This window comes from Apiospora phragmitis (assembly GCF_038363925.1).
Source record: "Apiospora phragmitis strain CBS 135458 chromosome Unknown utg000006l:1.0-5683423.0:1.0-5690449.0, whole genome shotgun sequence".
Classification (NCBI taxonomy): Eukaryota; Fungi; Ascomycota; class Sordariomycetes; order Amphisphaeriales; family Apiosporaceae; genus Apiospora; species Apiospora phragmitis.
Window position 1 is genome coordinate 3,275,264 of NW_027117404.1, and position 19,159 is coordinate 3,294,422.

General features: G+C 53.2%; 6 protein-coding genes across 6 annotated transcripts; 2 read left to right on the top strand and 4 right to left on the bottom strand.

Moving 5' to 3' along the window:
- Nucleotides 1–735: 735 nt before the first annotated feature.
- Nucleotides 736–4,328, top strand: PG994_006279 (nitrite reductase; the record flags this gene model as incomplete). The annotated part of the gene is made up of 4 exons (XM_066857688.1): nucleotides 736–800; nucleotides 865–1,015; nucleotides 1,091–3,066; nucleotides 3,215–4,328. The coding sequence occupies 4 exons, from the start codon at nucleotides 736–738 to the stop codon at nucleotides 4,326–4,328; spliced, it is 3,306 nt and encodes a 1,101-aa protein (XP_066716957.1).
- Nucleotides 4,329–4,976: 648 nt separating this feature from the next.
- PG994_006280 (beta-tubulin) lies at nucleotides 4,977–6,890 on the bottom strand (the record flags this gene model as incomplete). Its single annotated transcript, XM_066857689.1, has 6 exons — nucleotides 4,977–5,370; nucleotides 5,435–6,280; nucleotides 6,337–6,378; nucleotides 6,537–6,562; nucleotides 6,628–6,651; nucleotides 6,879–6,890. 6 exons carry the CDS (start codon nucleotides 6,888–6,890, stop codon nucleotides 4,977–4,979), a joined length of 1,344 nt encoding a protein of 447 aa, XP_066716958.1.
- Nucleotides 6,891–8,923: 2,033 nt separating this feature from the next.
- PG994_006281 (Glucan 4-alpha-glucosidase) lies at nucleotides 8,924–11,395 on the bottom strand (the record flags this gene model as incomplete). The annotated part of the gene is made up of 2 exons (XM_066857690.1): nucleotides 8,924–10,106; nucleotides 10,164–11,395. The coding sequence occupies 2 exons, from the start codon at nucleotides 11,393–11,395 to the stop codon at nucleotides 8,924–8,926; spliced, it is 2,415 nt and encodes an 804-aa protein (XP_066716959.1).
- A 4,063-nt stretch (nucleotides 11,396–15,458) lies between these two features.
- On the bottom strand, nucleotides 15,459–16,552 carry PG994_006282 (uncharacterized protein; the record flags this gene model as incomplete). The annotated part of the gene is made up of 2 exons (XM_066857691.1): nucleotides 15,459–15,867; nucleotides 15,894–16,552. The coding sequence occupies 2 exons, from the start codon at nucleotides 16,550–16,552 to the stop codon at nucleotides 15,459–15,461; spliced, it is 1,068 nt and encodes a 355-aa protein (XP_066716960.1).
- A 313-nt stretch (nucleotides 16,553–16,865) lies between these two features.
- PG994_006283 (Homoserine dehydrogenase) lies at nucleotides 16,866–18,021 on the top strand (the record flags this gene model as incomplete). The annotated part of the gene is made up of 2 exons (XM_066857692.1): nucleotides 16,866–16,902; nucleotides 16,964–18,021. 2 exons carry the CDS (start codon nucleotides 16,866–16,868, stop codon nucleotides 18,019–18,021), a joined length of 1,095 nt encoding a protein of 364 aa, XP_066716961.1.
- Nucleotides 18,022–18,123: 102 nt separating this feature from the next.
- Nucleotides 18,124–18,559, bottom strand: PG994_006284 (uncharacterized protein; the record flags this gene model as incomplete). The annotated part of the gene is made up of 2 exons (XM_066857693.1): nucleotides 18,124–18,378; nucleotides 18,452–18,559. 2 exons carry the CDS (start codon nucleotides 18,557–18,559, stop codon nucleotides 18,124–18,126), a joined length of 363 nt encoding a protein of 120 aa, XP_066716962.1.
- Nucleotides 18,560–19,159: the final 600 nt, after the last annotated feature.

Genomic DNA, 19,159 nt, shown 5'->3' on the forward strand with positions numbered 1-19,159 from the left:
CGGGGGCAATTCGAGTAACTCGAGGACAGGGAACCCCACTGTAGGAAATCCGTTCTCCTCCGCGCTCTCACTTCTCCGCGGTACTGCACCTGCCACGCTACCTAACCGAACCAAGCAAAGGGTTTCTGCTAAGGCCTCGTTCTGATTGGCCGAGGCGTTACTTATCTCGACTTTCTGTTATCAACAATGGCTCGATTTATCAAGATGCACGTCGAGGTAATACGCCGCCCTTCCGCAAACCGCATGACGCATTGCCTGCATTATTAGGTACAGGAAATCCCGAGGTGCCGGAGAAGGCAAAAACACACCCTCCTCGGGGTCGTACTGTGGTATTCCCGCCATGGGGGAAGATCCAGACCAATGTTGCTCTGCCTTCCCATCCAATAGGATCCCCCCAGCCACGGCTGGAGTCCCCTGACGACTATCAGTGTCGCGGAGATGCACATCTCAGGGCTTCGATCCCATCCCAGATTAAGCTGATATTCGAGTGAATCCTCAGCGCAATATGCACATAGCTTCGAGTGAATTATCTGCAGCTCTTCTCTTTCTTCTTTTCTAATCCTGTGACAAGATAATACCCAAACATTCCATGCTTATTCTCCAGCGCCAACATTGGCTACAACGAAAGGTAACACAGCATTTGCACACTTACTCTGCCTCGTAAGCTGGCCGACTGCGTGACGCAACTTCGTCAAAGGATAGTTTTCTCTCTTGCCTCTCGCCGGACCACGCAACATGGTTGTCGATCCACGAAAGAAGTTGGTGGTGGTCGGGTTGGGAATGGTGGGTATAGCCTTCATGTAAGTCAATGATACCATGGACAAAAAGATGCCTGCTTTCAACTTCGTCTAACCAGATTACCAGAGAGAAAGTTTTAAAGCTCGATGCGCGACATCGCGAATACGACATAGTAGTGATCGGCGAAGAGCCGCATTTAGCATACAACAGAGTGGGCTTGACGAGTTTCTTCGACCATCGCAAGGTCGAGAACTTATACCTAAACCCACAAGACTGGGTGCGTCGCCCCTCTATATTACACGAAACCCCAGGTTGCCGTTTGGGGAAGACGGCTTGCTAATCGGCCCTGTAGTACTCGAAACATGCACCCGAAAACCAACTCGGCTATCATGTTAATACCCTAGTCACATCCATTGATGCAGATGGAAAAACAGTCACTTGTCAAAATGGCGATGTCGTTTCCTATGATACCCTGGTTTTGGCCACTGGCTCGGATGCTATACTACCCAGGCAAACACCAGGACACGACGCGAACGGAGTTTTCGTGTACCGGACAATAGACGACTTGGAGAGGCTCATCGCCTTTGGCGAGTCCAAGAAGGAAACCGTCGGGATGGTGGTCGGCGGCGGCTTGCTGGGCCTCGAAGCCGCAAAAGCCATGATGGACCTCGAGTGCTTCTCGAAAGTGAAGCTTATCGAGAGGAACCGCTGGGTCTTGAGCCGACAACTAGACGCCGACGCCGGCGGGCTCGTCATCGAGAAGGTCACAGAGCTCGGTGTGGATATCCTGCTCCGGAGGCGCGTCGCCAAGATCAAGACCGACGAGGGGAACAATGTGATAGGGGTCGCCTTCGAGGACGGCGAGGAGATGGATTGCTCCACCATCTGCTTTGCCATCGGCGTGCGCCCGCGGGACAGCCTGGCAAGAACTGCCGGCATCAACTGCGCCGAACGCGGAGGGGGTTTCATCGTCGACGACGACTTGAGCACAAACGTCCCCGATGTCTACGCCATTGGCGAGTGCGCCAGTTGGCATAATCAGACCTTCGGCCTCATCGCCCCCGGCGTGGAGATGGCCGACGTCCTCTCCTTCAACCTCACACAAGCGAAACTCCACATGCCTAGAGTCTTCAAGCGGCCAGATCTGAGTACGAAGCTCAAACTGCTCGGTGTCGACGTGGCCAGCTTCGGTGATTTCTTTGCTGACCGCGACGGGCCGAGCTATCTGCCTGCGAGAGCAGCTAGAAGGAAGTCGGCCGCTCAGGGAGCGGACAAGTCTGCGACCAACGGTACCCCACAGCCTCCAGTCAAAGCCCTCACTTACAAGGACCCCTTTCAGCACATCTATAAGAAGTACCTTTTCACAGAGGATGGAAAATACTTGCTTGGCGGTATGATGATCGGCGATACGAGCGACTATATCAAGCTTGTACCCATAGTCAAGAATCAGAAGGAGCTGGAAGTTCCGCCAGGCCAACTGATCCTTGGGGCCAAGAAGGATGGCGAGGATGATGGCGCCGATCTCGAGGACGACACCCAGATTTGTTCTTGTCACAACGTCACTAAAGGCGATGTGGTCAGCAACGTCAAGGAGGGAACCTGCAAGACCCTCGGCGAGATCAAGGCCTGCACCAAGGCGGGCACGGGCTGTGGCGGCTGCATGCCGCTGGTGACGACCATTTTCAACAAGACGATGAAGGACATGGGCAACGAAGTGACCAACTACGTCTGCGCGCACTTCAGCTACTCTCGCGCCGATCTCTACAACATCGTCATGGTAAAGAGCCTCAAGACCTTCCCCGAAGTCATGCGCGAGGCGGGTAACGACAAGACCTCGGACGGCTGTGAAGCGTGCAAGCCCACGGTGGGCAGCATCTTCGCCTCCCTCTGGAACCGTCACGTCATGGATAAGCCCACCCACGGTCTGCAGGAGACCAACGACCGGTTCCTGGGCAACATCCAGCGCAACGGGACCTACTCCGTCGTGCCGCGGGTCTCGGCCGGCGAGATCACGCCCGAGAAGCTGATCGCCATTGGCGAGGTGGCAAAGGAGTACAACCTGTATACCAAAATCACGGGTGGCCAGCGCATCGACATGTTTGGAGCCAAGAAGCAGGACCTGATTTTTATATGGGCCAAGCTCATCGATGCTGGCATGGAGAGTGGGCATGCGTACGCAAAGTCCCTGCGAACGGTAAAGAGCTGTGTGGGCACCACGTGGTGCCGATATGGCATCGGTGACAGTGTCGGCATGGCTGTGAGGCTTGAAGAGCGCTACAAGAGCATCCGCCCCCCACAAAATCAAGGGTGGTGTCAGCGGCTGCGTGCGTGAGTGTGCAGAAGCCCAGAACAAGGAGTAGGTTTTCCCCTCCCTACGGTCAAATATGTATACGCAAATACACTGACAACGTCCCCTCTCTTCTTTACAGCTTCGGTCTCATTGCCACAGACAAGGGTTTCAACATCTTCGTCGCAGGCAACGGCGGCGCCAAGCCCAAACACTCGGAACTCTTGGCCAAGGACGTGCCGCCGACGGAGGTGATTCCCATCCTCGACCGCTACCTCATGTTTTACATCCGCACGGCCGACAAGCTGCAGCGCACCGCCCGCTGGCTCGAGCAGCTCCCGGCGGCATCAAGTACCTCAAGGAGGTGATCCTCGAGGACAAGCTGGGCCTCTGCGCGTCCCTGGAGGAGCAGATGCGCGAACTCGTCGACACCTTCTTCGACGAGTGGGCCGAGGCGATCCGCAACCCGGCCATCGCGGCCAAGTTCAAGCAGTTCGCCAACACGGACGACACAGCCGACAACATGGAGGTCGAAAAGGACCGGGAGCAGACGCGGCCCGTCATGTGGGCCAAGGAGCCCGCGAGGGAGGACTTCAAGGGCCTCCGGAGCCGCTGGTCCCAAACGACGTGGCAGCCCGTCATCGAGGCGTCGTACTTCGCGGGCGCCGACGAGACCCCCAACGGCATCTCGGCCACCATCAAACGCGGCGACACCCAGCTCGCCCTCTTCCGCGTCCGGGGCCGCTACTACGCCACCCAGCAGATGTGTCCCCACAAGCGCGCCTTCGCCCTGTCGGATGGTCTGATCGGCCAGGAAGTCAACAAGGCCGCCGCTACCACCCCCATCGGCGATGGTGATGCTGCTGCTACTACCACAACTTCCGAAAAAGGAGCCCTGTGGCGACGCCAAAGTCCCCTGGGTCTCGTGCCCCTTCCACAAGCGCAACTTCGACCTCACGTCGGGCTCGTGCAACAACGACGCCAAGATGTCCATCGCCACCTTCGACGTCGAGGAGCGCGCCGACGACGCTGGCGGCGGCCCCCCCAAGTCTACATCAAGCTGCCGCCCGTCGACGAGCTGGACCGCGAGCTTGGCACCGCCCGGTGGATGGTCAAGAAGGGCGAGGCCGGCGCCAGCCAGTTTGACGCCCTCGACAAAAAGATTCAGTTCAAGGGCCACCGTGCCAAGAAGCCCGGCGTCCGGCCGCTCGCGGATGACGGCCCCGGTGCAAAGATGATGAGGAAGAAGCCTATCCAGATCATGGCAGGCGGCGGCGGGTGTGGTGCGGCACCCGATTGGTAATCCGAGAACACATTACATTACCAGGCGCACACGGTTGAAATATAAAAGGGTTGTATATTTTGTTAATTTCTTCACTACATACCTATGGATTGAGAATGGTGTTACAGACATAACTAGCATAGCATGCGGCGACCAGTATGGGGCATATAATACATGGGACATCACGGAGTGATGCCCGAATAAATCAAGTATTGAGCATAGATATTATGATCCATATCGTTCAATGTGATATGGAAACATCACATACGGAGTAGAACCTCGGTCAAAAGCCCGACCGAAGATTTCACATTATGAATAGAGCGTTGGCTTAAAATTACAAGAAGTACTTTAATTTGTACAAGAAGGTCAATTGTTTTCTTGTCACTACTGGCAATGAATGATGCCTCCTGTACTGTTCTCAGTAACATAAGACACCAAAGAGGTATATCTAACAAACGCCTCGCAAAAGCCTCCGACAGACCCAAGCTGAGTCGATTAATGCATTATCTTAACAGGTCGGAAGGTCGAAGCGGCGAAAGAACATGGGGGAATCTGTGAAGTAAGGGGGGATGAAAATGACCGAGGCGTATGATATATCCGCGAACCCATCTAGGCCACGCTGGCGATCCGCGACCCTTCAAGACGTTTTCGAGGCTCCCGAGTGGTCATCTATATCTCCTCCTCAAGCGGGGCCTCCTCCTCGTACTCCTCTTCCTCCTCATCAACACCAGCATCCTGGTACTGCTGGTATTCGCTGACCAAATCGTTCATGTTGGACTCGGCCTCAGTGAACTCCATCTCGTCCATACCCTCACCAGTGTACCAATGCAAGAAAGCCTTGCGACGGAACATAGCAGTGAACTGCTCACCAACACGCTTGAACAGCTCCTGGATAGCAGTTGAGTTGCCGACAAAGGTCGAAGACATTTTAAGGCCGCGGGGAGGAATGGAGCACAGGGCGGTCTGCACGTTGTTGGGGATCCACTCGACAAAGTAGGATGCGTTCTTGTTCTGGACGTTACGCATCTGGTCCTCGACCTCCTTCATGGAAACCTTACCGCGGCTAGAGAACGTAATGTTAGCATACATACATCTTTGCAAGTAGATTTGTCAACGGAGAGACTTACAAGATGGCAGAGCAAGTCAGGTAGCGACCGTTGCGGAAATCGGAAGCAGCCATCATGTTCTTGGGGTCGAACATCTGCTGGGTGAGCTCAGGAACAGTGACGGCACGGAAAGAGTGGGCGCCACGGCTGGTCAGGGGAGCAAAGCCGACCATGAAGAAGTGCAGACGAGGGAAAGGCACCATGTTGACAGCCAGCTTGCGAAGATCAGAGTTCAGCTGACCGGGGAATCGCAGACAGGTGGTGACACCGGACATGACGGCGGAAACCAGGTGGTTCAGGTCACCGTACGAGGGGTTGGACAGCTTAAGGGTGCGCATGCAGATGTCGTACAGAGCCTCGTTGTCAATGCAGAAGGTTTCGTCCGAGTTCTCGACCAGCTGATGGACGGAGAGGGTGGCGTTGTAAGGCTCGACAACGGTATCTGAAACCTTGGGGGAAGGCATGACGGAGAAGGTGGCCATCATGCGATTGGGGAACTCCTCACGGATCTTGGAGATCAACAGAGTACCCATACCGGCACCAGTACCACCACCAAGAGAGTGAGTAATCTGGAAACCCTGGAGGCAGTCACAGCCCTCGGCCTCACGGCGGACGACATCCAGAACCTGGTCGACAAGCTCGGCACCCTCAGTGTAATGACCCTTGGCCCAGTTGTTGCCAGCACCGGACTGACCGAAAACGAAGTTGTCGGGACGGAAAAGCTGGCCGAAAGGACCGGCGCGGACGGCGTCCATGGTACCGGGCTCGAGATCGACAAGGACGGCACGGGGAACATACTTGTTGCCCGAGGCTTCGTTGAAATAGACGCTCATGCGCTCCAGCTGGAGCTCAGAGGTACCGTTGTAGCTATCGAGCGGAACTGTCAGCGAGAAGCAAGGTGACTTTGTATGGGGAAGACTTACACTCCATTGCTGTCAAGACCGTGCTCGCTGGAAATCTGCTGCCTATAATGGGACACTAGTCAGTATCCTGTACCCTCCCAAAATGTCCCGAACTGATCGACGTAGAGAGGCCGTCTCCAGTAGCTTGTATTTATATCGCATTGGACCGGTTCGAAATCAGGTCGATCGATGGGCGAGAAGAAGGCGAAGTAGGTACGCACCAGAAAGCAGCACCAATTTGGTTACCCTGTTGTAAACATGTGAGCCCCGCATTCCCCTGGCAAGAATATGGTGATGTTGGTAGCAACTTACGCATTGACCGGTCTGGAGATGAACCTATATCGCAAAGAAACCACATGTCAGTTAATGTCCTCTCTCTTCAGGTAATGAATGTGATGAGGTCGTGTGTTGCGAATGTCGCAAGCCCTTTTCTTCGCAAACAAGGTGGTGGGGTAAATAGAGGAAGGGCAATCAAGGGGTCGGTGCCAATCAGATTGACTTTCGGGACGCGTCCAAAGATGGCCGAGTCAACAAGAGGCTCGGTAGAGGCAGGGCAGACTTACAATCTCACGCATGATGGGCGATATTATGTCGGAAAGGGTCGAGGAGAAAGGCTGAAGCAGGCAAATCAGGCTAAGACTTGCGAAGAGTAGAGGAGAGGAAAAAAGGTGGAAGTGGTGGTTTGGACCGGGAAAGGTGTGAAGTTGTAGTAGTCTGGTAGCGCTGTTGGGAGATTGTTGATTTTTGGCGGTGAACGGGGAGATAGAGAGGGAGAGAGGGGCCCAGAAAGATTGGAGTCTGTGCTTTTCTTTCGCAGTGGACAGTGGACTGCAGGCCAGGACGTGCTGGACCTGGGCAGGTTTACAGGGGTTGCAGCTTCAAAAAGAGGAAAGGTCGCTCTGGCCGGCCTAACCACACAACCTTTGAGCCTTCCCTCTTCTAGTCATTGCCAGTCAATCACTAATTTTGTTCAATTGCTAGCTGGAGCTTGGGCCAGTCAATACTGGATCCCTCGTGAACCACTTTCTCACTTCTGAAGGCACCGGTCGTTGATTGGCGACGGGAGACATCGTGACATTTAACAGAAGAGATAAAGTAGTACATACATCAAGCCTGTTGTTCTGGGCTTCCGGGTAACCCAAAACTCGCCTAATCTAGGTATGGTTCGGATACTGCCAGGCACCCAAGCGTTCATGGCCGTATCGGACCATCTGGCACAGTTTGCGTCTGGTGATGGCTCACATTATGAAATCACAGCGTCGAGCAAGTTGAACCGTGTATGGAAATTAGCTACACAGGCAATAACGGTAAAGCGCTGGAAGTAATAATTAGGTATTCCAATCAATCAAATCATTTAAAGGCAAAAACCCCTACGGTACCAGTACATTGACGCGTTCAGACATCTGCATCTTGATAGAAAGCCCCCTGTCTCTGCCTCGGCCTGAAGGTTTTCCTAGCTAGCGACTCGCGTGTTTTCCCCAGGAAAGCACCACCACCACCAACCTTAAAGCTAAATGGCTTCGCGAGTTGTGGATGAAGCAATATACCACTCTATTTCTGATCCCTACAGTAATCATTAGAGCAGCTTGCTCCAGCATTGGGTAGATCCCACCGACATATGATGCTTATGGCACCATCACATGCACGTAGATTTGTACTCTCAAGGGTATATAAAAATTACGTAAATAAATATCAGAGCCCGCACCATATGATCAGGCCAGAATGTACATACCGAGCCTTTAAGACTCTGCCGGCGGCGCGCTACGGGCTACAGTGCAGTCCCTCGACTCATGACCCTCCAAGCAGCAACGTGAACAGCTCCCCTGGGCTAAGCTTCAAAAGAGAACACGAACATGTTGGCCTCTAGGAATGAGTGAACGAACCAACAACGGATGAACAACAATAAGCCACTTTCAATTCTGTGGGTATGGCATACTACATATATCACAGCGCTTGCCTTTTTTTGACACATATATACAAGATTTCCTAGCTCTTTGCATGGCTGACCCAAAGCCCACGCAATGCTTCCGAGCAACCGTGAGGCATACTGACAACGAACGACGCAAGGCTCGTCTTTGCCACTGCAACTTTTCCTATGCCCAACGTCCTCTGTCCAACAACGGAAACATAATTTCCACTTATCGGTATATATGTGAAAACCAAGTAATCCAGGGGTAGACCGTTCAAATGTGTTGCTGTGGAAGATATGCGTGACAGGGCGCCATCACACCAACTAGGTATAACAAACGACTACTAGCTAATAGCGACAAGATATGTAAAAAGGTGTCGGGGTGATTCGTGAAGGATGGGAGGAAGCTCTAACAATGCCAATAAAACGCCGGTTCTTTCTTTGGGTGCAACAGGGAAAACACAAGTAGTTGGCTCCATGCAGCCAACAATATCCAGATAGCCATGCCATTCCATTCCAGTCGTAAGAATAAAAAATAAAAATAAAACGAAAATAAAAAAATACCCCATAGCGCCTCCCAGAAAGATGACATGATACTGTTTGCGCCAGAGTATGTTGTGCAGTAGATACAAAGTATGTGAGATGTTTTGGGTCGTGATATATTCTGTACGATGAATCAGGAACAGATGGGCGGTTTTCTTAAGTAAGCCACCACATGCAACCACAGTTGCTCATGTCTTTTCCGACATCACGAGCTTCGATGGAGTGGCCAAGGTACTTCTCGATATCGCGTCTCCTGATTCGCCGCGAGGGGTTGGAGTTGGAGTTGGATCCTGAAGTGGAGGTTCGCTCATCTTCAATGATGGATACCTCCACAAAGTTCCCCTCGTTGTCCACCACCGGTTCAGCACCTTGTCCGTTTCCCAAGATGTTGTACTGCCTGCAAAAGGGCGCACGTCCCCTTCCATCCGCCACCCGACGTTCTTCGAGTTTGACAACACGAGGATACGAAGACTTATTCGAGGTGGGCGTCGTGGCCTGGAAGGGATTCGTGGGCGTTGTTGTCGGAGTGACGGTTGTGGTAGACACGATAGGTGGTTCCGTGAGTATTTTGTCAGGATCGCCGCCCGTATATGCAGTAGGTGGATAACCAGGGTTGCCCATGATGTCACCCGGTCCAGTGTAAGGACTTGTGTAACTGACACTTGGGGTCTGTATAGCAACACTTGATGAAGAGCTGCCAGTTACAATCGGATTACGACTGCTGTTCTGGGAAGCATAGATAAAGGTCTCCAAGAGGGTACCTCCCCAATGGCAAATCCAAGGCTTGTCTCCTGGGTGCGCAACTCCCTTCCGCTTGAATTGATCACTGAAATCGGCAGCTTTACGACTTCGCCTGAATCTGGGGCTGTCGGTGCTTTCGGAAGTTGGCATCGCAGCAGATACCGAGGCCGTCGTTGTTGGGAAAAGTTCCTCAGGAATGATGACTGTCTTGTTGTATGGCAGTTCAAAAGCCCATGCCGGACCTCGCCCAGGCTCGTTCGTGTCGTTCACCAGTATCAACTGCACGTCCTGAATAGACGGGGGTTGCATGCCGTACGTGAACACACTATTCGCCAATGTCAGGGAGCTGTTATAGCTCAAACTTGCCGCATACTGTGAAGTAGCTGGCTCATCGTCTAATGCTTTGATTGTCAAAGTGAGCTGTGAGAAGATGATGTTACAGTTCCATGCTTGAGCCTGAGTTGTATCGTTGAAACAAGTGCTCGGGGAACGGTCCAAAGACAGAGGTAGCGTGTAGTCTCCAGTGGCCAAAGGTGCAAGACCGGGTGGAAGTGTAGGCCATGGCACGACGTCAAGTGTCACTGACGGTGTAGTATCACTGCCACATTTAGTTAGTATTTAAGCGTCGATATAACCATAGATATATATGACTTACCTGCTGGCTGGTGGGCTGGGTGGAGGTCTTTGATGTTTACCGCCAAAGAAAGTACCCAAAATCGCCCCTAGGACGACTGCGAGCATAACGAGTACGATGGCTGTCAGGGCGATTGCCCAGCATGGGACAACTCCCCATACTTTCCTCTTAGCTGCCTTTTGCCAGTCGTTCAATTTCTCCTTCTCGTTGGTAATACTCGTTGCGGCAGTATTGATATCGTGATGGCTAACATCTGTCTGGAAGCTTCTCATTGACTGCCTCGACAAGGGCGAATCGGTACCATTAAGATGTAAATCTTCCGTTGAGGCAAACTCGGGGTTTCGTGTTGCAAGTCCCAGTCCACCAGCACCTGGTATGGAGCTGCTTGGCGCGTGCCTTGACGATTGGGACTGGGGTTGGGGTTGAGTTTGAGGAGTTGGTGTAGCGGAGTCTGGGGCTGGCGCGGGCGCGGTTGATTCCAATGCAACGGCCTTTCTCAAGTAAGCCTCCTCCGGATATCTTGTGTAAGGAGGCAGTTGTTCGGTATGTCCATCCGGTCCGATCATGTCAGCAATCTCTTCCCCATCAGGTCCAATCCGCCTTTGGTATTGATCTGCCGCGCCCGGGAACCCAACAGGTATCGGAGCTGGCGTTATCCGGTCCTCGGTACTTTCAACCCCAGGTACCGTGTTTTGAGGATACATCTGATAAGGATGTGTTGGACCACGCGGGCCGTGGTATGACGATACCTCGGAGACGGCAGCGGTCGATGCCGTTGTTACACTGGCCGTCCTCTGAAGACGAATACTTTGGGGGTACATCTGATAAGGGAAAGAAGGGCCCGAAGGACCCTCATATGGACTCTCCGGTCGCACAGCACTCGACGTCGACGTAGAAGCGCTGGACGTCCTCATCAGCGCCGGGTGGTTTGCATGTGTAGGCCCGGTCGCTCCATCATGTCGTAACGTCAGGGAGTCATGTTGCCGATGAGGTTTGGTTATGCTCGAGGGCCGTGGCGGCGGACTGGAAGTAGGCGCTGGGCCGAAATGTGATGATGGGGGCGGTGGGTTCGCGTGGTGATTCTGGCTAATCTCGGTCGGTCGGAACCCATCAGAAATCCCCGCCGCCTCCAGATCGTAGTCATCGTCGTCATCCAGCGCGGATGAAATCGAAACCCGTACCGACGTCCGGACAGACCCTGATCGGTCCATCTCGGACGCCTTGTTGTTGTCGTTGTTTTTTGAGCCGCTCATCGCGTCGGATGTTGTTGGGGTCGAGTGGTTGAATTGAACGAATGCTGCTTTCACAGCATGGGGCTGCACTGCAGCATCGAATGAGCAATTGAAAGACGATGAAACGAGCTTGTCGATTGAGTAGCGTGTCGTGCTGCCGAATGAATATACGCTGGAGCCGGTCCTGGCCTGTCCAGAATTGGACTCGTCGTCGTGTTGGGGGTTACACTCGAATTGACCAGTCTATCCTTCGCCTCTCGCAAATCGAATGTTGGTTTCGTGGGTTGTTTTTTGGTGTGCAGAGGAAGATGTTTGACAGGAAGGGGAAAGCCAGGAACAGCAGAGTGGCAGTGCTGAACGTGCGAGCAGCCAAATGGGGACGGACCTCAGTCGTCAGCAAGAGGGTGTGTGCCGGTGCGAGAATAGTGGGCTTTGGGCTTGGGTCGGGTGGACTGGGCTGGGCTGGGGGGCGCTTGATTCTACTGCTGTGTCCTGGCTTTGACGACTAAACCACCCCCGACTGGACTGGACTGGACAACTGGACTTGGGCTGGAACTGCACGATTGGAACAACCGACTGAGCACATTTACCAGAGAAAGTGGGAGGATGGGGTACTGGGAAGCAGGAGGCGGACCATTCAAAACCAGGGAACGGCTTGACTCCTGGAGTGGTTTCGGACTTGATGCTTGGGGGAGGGAGGGAGAGAGAGAGGAGAAGAGCGAAGAGCCCACAGTGTGCCCGCGAGCGCGCAGCAGCTTGTTTCCCAGCACCCAGTCCCGTTGCGTTGCTACTTTACCTCAAGTCGTGAAGCGATGTGCCAGTGCTAATTGGTGGGCGCAGCTTTTCAGTTGAGTGGTAGGAGCTAGGAGGAACGAGGAACGAGTCTAAGGGTTCCTTGCAACTCACTCACCCATCCCTGGCGCCTTGGAACATGAACCCTGGAATCGTGCGAATGCGTCGATCTTTCCCAGTTTAACCCATCCGCTCCAGCGAGCCATTCCGGCCAATCATGTGTTGCTGAGCCTGTACGGCCTGAGAGTTTGGATTAGACTTTCTGACTATAAACTCCAATTGTCCCGTTGCACCGCAGATGGTGAAGGGGAAAAAGGAGAAAGTTTACTCTCAGACTCTGCTTGTGCCCTTGTGTGAAGCCCGATCGAGCTCGCTCGATGGACTGTTGCAATCCAAAACAAACACCATCCGACTTGTGGGCTTTGGTCGCCCCAACCGCCATCGCCCAACTGTGGGTACTAGAGTGTGTATCGACAGTGGTACAGCTGTTGAGGGCATACCGCATATTGGAGACGGAAGTATAGCACTGACCAAGGACTGAGCTCAGCTATACCAACCTTGCAGGCAGATCGCATTGGAAGCGAGAGAAAAAGCCAGCGCTGAGCGCGTTCATACCTGAGGTTATGTAGTTATTATGTTTGGTATTTGTACGGCAGGGTTAAAATGCTCAAGGGTTAAAACCCATCCTCAGCGGGAGTCAGTGTTACAAGCCCCTGAAGGATTCTTACTAGGTTTATTGCGGGGCGTGCAGAGTAATCAGGAGGGACAAATTATATATATTCGGCTATAGATAGATTGTTTCCCTCCGTGTCGTACGGCTAGTTTTCCCCTTTGGTTCTGTTTTGCTTCCCGTGCTGCTCTTACCACCACTGTTTGCAGTTGCGACAATAAGCCTTCCCGTCAGACGCCCTTTTCGGCTGGAGCGGCATGGCCTAGCCAGGGTCTTGGCAACCTCTTCGAACCTCGAACTCGACACCAGGCCAACAGCAGCTAGACCATCGTGCACTGCACCTGCATGCACCACCTAATCTGACAAGCCGGACGGTAAACAATTACTAGTATCGCCATGGGGCAATCGGGGTATCGGCACCGACAAGCCAGCACCGACAAGAGAGAGGGAGAGATTGTGTGAGTGTGTGAGAAAGAGATATTGTTTAGCCATGCTACCATGGGAGACGCTGTCACACATCTACGAACTACCACTAGAATGAGAAACTCCGATCCGTATTAAGACTAATGTTCCATTGTGGTTCCCGTATCACCACATCAGTCATGGAAGCTCATAAAAGACGGCGATTATTGCATATTAATTTATTCGCCTTCACCGATGATGGGACGGTATTATATGCCCCCCCTCACAGCCCATTTAGGGTAGTTGGTCATAATAGAGTCAAGCTATCACCGACGATTCCTCTTTTTAGCCTACAGCGAGTGGATATTTACCTCATCAGTATTCTAAGTACTGCCGATAACTCGCCCGGCCCGCTAATTCGCTATCACGATGAGAATTGGGAATCGGTGAAAGCACTTGTCTCGCATGCGAGCTGAGGACCGGTCGGTAGGTGACAGTATTGTAGGGCGCCCTCCGTTTCTCTTTAGAAAGACCGATAGGTTCATGATCGACCGAGATCTTGGCGATCTCTTCTCCAGATCGTTCCCTGCTGGTGCTCCAACGAGAACAGGAATTGCGATACCATTGTGGCCATTCAATGTAACTCGCTACCTACCGAACTCGGTTGAACCATTGGCTTATTGTGGCTATCCATGGGTAGCTTCCAGACGTATTGGGCGGGTCGCCCGGTTAAAGTAGATGTATTCTGGAGTCGCAATTGTTGTCCATCGGCTCTCTTCTTCCATGGCTGCAGGGTGGGAATGCTGTGTGAGCCAAACGGGCATTGCCCATATGCACGCGCATAGAAGAGAACTTCAAAATGGTGTGGCCTGAACCGGTCAAGTGACGGGGAAGCTGAAACTCAATGTCTGAGCCTTGAAGGTTATGGGCTATGGGAAACACCATCGTTGCGCCGGCAGAGCACCGGCCGGAGTGGGAGGTCGGATGAAGCGTAGGATGGCAGAGATAGTGTGGCAGACAGCATGTAACTCTCTATCCCGTACCAACTCATGGATCATTTGGGAATGCAATTGATTGAAGGAGGTAAACATGAGCCACCCTATGCGTGCCTCTGTCGAGAGACTCCACCAATCAGAGATGTCGGGATCCGTGAAGGGACGGCAGTTGGCCTGTACCAGACCATGGTGGGAAGATGGATGTACTATTCTTGTCCGAGCTCGGGGCCCAGTGGTCGACATCTGCATCGGAATTGGAAGATGGACTCACAACTCAGCATCATTCGCCAAGGAAGGCGGGAGAAACAGAACCAACCATTCCAAAGAAAACAGACGTCATCGCGAGAATACCGCGCACACACAAACACACAGACACGAACAGCATGGCAGGAACGCAAAGCGTTTCGACCAGGTATCCCTGAACGCTCAACTTTCAAGGGCCCTGAGTTCCGCCGGCTGGCTCAGCTCCACTTGAAGAGGGCAAAGAAAATTTGAGCCTCAACTTCCAATCCAGCCGATAGCCGGCGGCCACGCATATGTACATCCTATCCTCTTCGGAGAAAGCTTGATCGCGGTGGAACTCTGTAGGTATACATACATATAATTCTCACCGATCACGAAAGACTGCATACAGCCGGCGACGATAATATGTAGCGGATGCCGTAGCATGTAATACTTGGATGAGCGCTGCCGGGCTCCCGACCAACAAGTGCAAAGTCTGCTAGAAAATTCCAATTTTCGTGTGGATGGAGAGAGGCGGGGGAGGAAGTGAGGGTCCATATACTATGTACCTACAGCTTGGCAGAAAATAGGCGTGGCCAGCATGTTGCTGGAGGAACTGGAGTCATCCAGACATCATCCCCTCCTTTCCAGACGACCGGGATTTCAGCGCCCTCGACTGTGCTGACTACAGCAGCTCGTCTCAACCCGAGTGAGGATCTGAACGTGCTTAGCACGCCAAATGCCTGAGAGGCAATTCGTATGCTTCACACATGACTACAGTTCCTGTCAACAGAGGAATATCAGAGTAACAAATGCTTCAAGGCGAAGTTGACCTCCTTTGATGAATCAGCGGTTGGCCAGGAAGTGGTGATTCCGTTGTAAACTGTCTTTCGGTATTGTGGTTGCTCGATATCAAAATCATCTCGAGCCGCTCTGGGGTATATCTAGTTTCGAAATGCACATCTACTTCGTCAACCTGGCTCTATAAAGCAGTTGGGTGGCATTATCTTTTTGCTGTATCTGCGTCGGCCGTGCTGTCCTTCCCTGTAGCAGTAGTAGTAGTAGTGCCCAACTCGCCTGCGAGCCCATCGAGAAAGTCCCCAGCAAGCTTCTGTGCCCTCTTCTCGCCAATCTTGCACCTCCGCTCCTCGATTTTCCTCTTCCGCTTCTCCTTCTCGGCCTCCCGCTCCCGCCGTATGCGCTCCGTGGTCTCGCGCTCCGCAGCCAGGCTGTCCATCTCCTTCTGGCGGCCCTCCTTGTCCTTGCTGAAGTGGAAGAAGCCGACGCCCTTGTTGCGGATCTCGGCGTTGCCGTCGTAGTGCGTGTCCTCGGGCGGCGTCGGCTCCCGGTCGCGCTTGGCCGCCAGCTCCTCCATCTTGTCCCACGTCTCGTCCTCGGGGTTGAACGCGTGGCTCTGGATCGTGTCGCCGTATATCACATTCTCGGGGGCTCGGGCCGCGCGCTCATGCGGTCGAGCTCCTCGGCGCCCAGCGCCCTCCGCTGCTCCCGCCGCTGCTGTCGCTCATATTCGGCGCGGGTCCCGCGTCGCGTGCGGCCGAAGTCGTCCTTGTATTCGATGATCTCGTCGTCTGCTGGATCATGGCTATCAGAGTCGGAAGAGTCGCTGTCTACATCTGGGTATCCGTCGTCCTGGTCCGCGGGATTTTTCAGTGCCCATTTGGCATCGAAATCCACTAGAGGCGCTGTCTCTCCCTCCTTGGCGATGTAATCTCCACGCTTCATGGCTGTGTATAGACGGGCTTTCTCTTGCATCTTGCGCCGCGCCTGGGCAAAGTCATGTTTCTCGTCTTCGGTGCCGCGGACATCTTTGAGACTAATGGCTTTACCAGAGGCGGGGCCTCCCTTTGAATCTGAAGTTGGAGCCTGTTTCCGTTTCACTTTCACGTTGAATAGGTCGTCATTCTTTTTGGAAGAGCGTGACCGGCCTGATGCGGATGACGCTGCTGGGGCGCCAGCAGAAGGCGTCGAGAGGAGGGACGTAAGCTGGGAGGTGAAGGCAAGCGAGCTCGATAGAGGAATCTCCTTCTTTTGTCGTTTGGCAGGCCGTTGGCCGTAGAGGTCCGGATCCTGGGGCATGGTAGTAGTAGATGGTGGGGGCGAAAAGTTTAGAGGATTAATAAAGCATCAAGTCCGTTGAATGGTATCTATCTTCCTTCATTGATGCGACTGTATGTCATTGGCTACACGGTAGACAGCAGAGGTGCCTTAAGTGAACAACGCCCCACTAGGTTTAAGCTCCAGCAGTGCAGTCCCCTAAATTCCGTTGCCGCTGTTGCCCCGCGATCGGCCAGAGACATTGGGAAATATACCCATTCAACCCCACGCTCTCTTGTGAGAATCTCTACCAACCATCACTTGAAACACCAAATTGAATCTGGTAATTTTCAAGATGTCTTCGACAAGCCAAGTATATGTCGCCATCATTGGTAAGTCGGATCTGTGGGACTTGCATTGGATTGGTAGATTTCTGACCCTACTTCCTTGCAGGCGCCGGAGGGGTTGGCAAGTGTTTCTTGTCTCAGCTACAGACACTGGCGACTCGCCGACCGGTTCCCAAACTTAATCTGTGCTACATCTCTACAAGCAAGAAGGCTCTCTTCAAGCAAGATTATAGTGTGATTCCCTACGAGAGCGCCCTCAACGATCTTGCCGCCTCTACCGCTGCCCCGCTTGACCTGTCCAAGGTCGTCGACTACCTCGCCGCCGCTCCCTCCAAGGTTGTTCTGGTCGACAACACAAGCTCCCAAGATGTTGCCAACGCATACCCCGTCTTCTTGAGCCGTGGTATCAGCATAGTCACCCCAAACAAGAAGGCCTTCTCTGGCTCCTACACCCTTTGGCAAGACATCTTCACATCTGCCACCACGTCTGGAGCTAAGATCTATCACGAGTCCTCGGTTGGTGCAGGCCTGCCTGTCATCTCCACCCTCAAGGACCTGGTCGATACCGGAGATGAGGTTACCAAGATTGAGGGTGTCTTCAGCGGTACCATGTCGTTCCTTTTCAACTCGTTTGCCCCTCTCGAGGGCTCTGGTGGCAAATGGTCCGAGGAAGTTAAGAAGGCCAAGGAGCTGGGGTACACTGAACCTGACCCTCGTGATGACCTCAATGGTCTTGACGTGGCCCGAAAGTTAACTATTCTCGCTCGATTGGCTGGTCTGCCTGTCGAATCGCCCACCTCGTTCCCAGTCCAGAGCTTGATCCCCAAGGAGCTAGAATCCGTGGCCAGCGGTGACGAGTTCCTCCAGAAGCTTCCCGAGTTCGACTCCCAGATGGAGGAAACCAAGGCAGCAGCTCAAAACCAGGGCAAGGTGGTACGATTTGTTGGCAGCATTGATGTTGCTACGAAGTCCGTCAAGGTTGGACTGGAGATGTTCGACCGATCACATCCCATTGCCGCGCTCAAGGGCAGCGATAACATCATTAGCTTTTACACTAAGCGATATGGCAGCAACCCGCTCATTGTTCAGGGAGCCGGTGCTGGTGGCGATGTGACAGCCATGGGCGTTACGAGCGACCTGCTGAAGGTTTTGTCCCAGGTTTAGAAAAACATATGGCCAAGAAAGTTTCGTAGCACAAAAGCTATATTGTAAAGCTGCACATCCGTAGTCTAACCTCGTTGTGATAATCTCGCATTGTGAAAATCATCAAGTGTCAGGTGTGGCCGGAAAGCCGGCTCGCTTCATTCCAGCAAAAGGTTGGCTGTGACCCGTATGTTGTGGGTTAGACGAGCCAGTTGATGTAGCGAAAGACGGCCCTTGTTCCTGCTCGCTTGGCTGGGCGAGGCTGGGTTGCAATTGTGTAGGCGCAGGTACAGGTCGAGTCAGACGCCAGACCCAGAGAAAGAAGTCGAAGACGATTAGGCAGAACACGGGAACGGCGAACGAGAGGCTGGCTAGTTTCTGGAAGACGGCGAAGTCAGCAATGTGTCGGTGGTGGGCATGTATGGTTACTGTCAAACCCTTGCACACTTACAAAAAAGAAGGCGATCCATCGAACCAGGCCCCAGATTGTGGCAGGGAGCAAAGCGTCCGTCTGGAGGACGCTGGTGTACCAAGTCATGATCTCGACGCCAGAGCCCATCGCGGAGTCCATCAGATCGAACAACGGTATAAGAAACGAAAGGTAGTGGGCGAAGGAGCACAACGATGGGATAAGGTATTGTAGCACAACGAGGATGATGGAGGTGGTTTAATCGTTATCAGCCCTTGGTGATCGACACTGCAGATAGACGTCGGGATCGGGATGAGCTAGCCAGGTGTGGTGGAGTGGCGTATTTATTCTTGATTGGTCCGGGTCGGATGTGAGCCGGGATAGAAGCTTGAGAAGTTTATGGACAGACGAGGGAGAGATTTATGAGTCGAATACTTCAATGCTAGTCTGAAGGAAGGGAAAGGGGGAGGCAGCTGGATTGACTACATTGTATCTCGGTTGACCGACTGCATATAATTGTTAAATGGCGAAACCGATGCGTTCCGTATTATTAAAGGGCGACGGTAATAATAATAAATCATGGCACAACAAAGCAAGGCAAGCAAGGGCGGCTTCGTCCCTGAAGATCACCCTCCGAATTCCGAAGGTGCATTCTTAAGCGTAAAATCCCGGGCGTGCCTGAACCTAGAAATTTGACGGGCTGAGGCTATCAATGCCGGTGTTTGATATTCCTTCTCGTCTCGCACATTC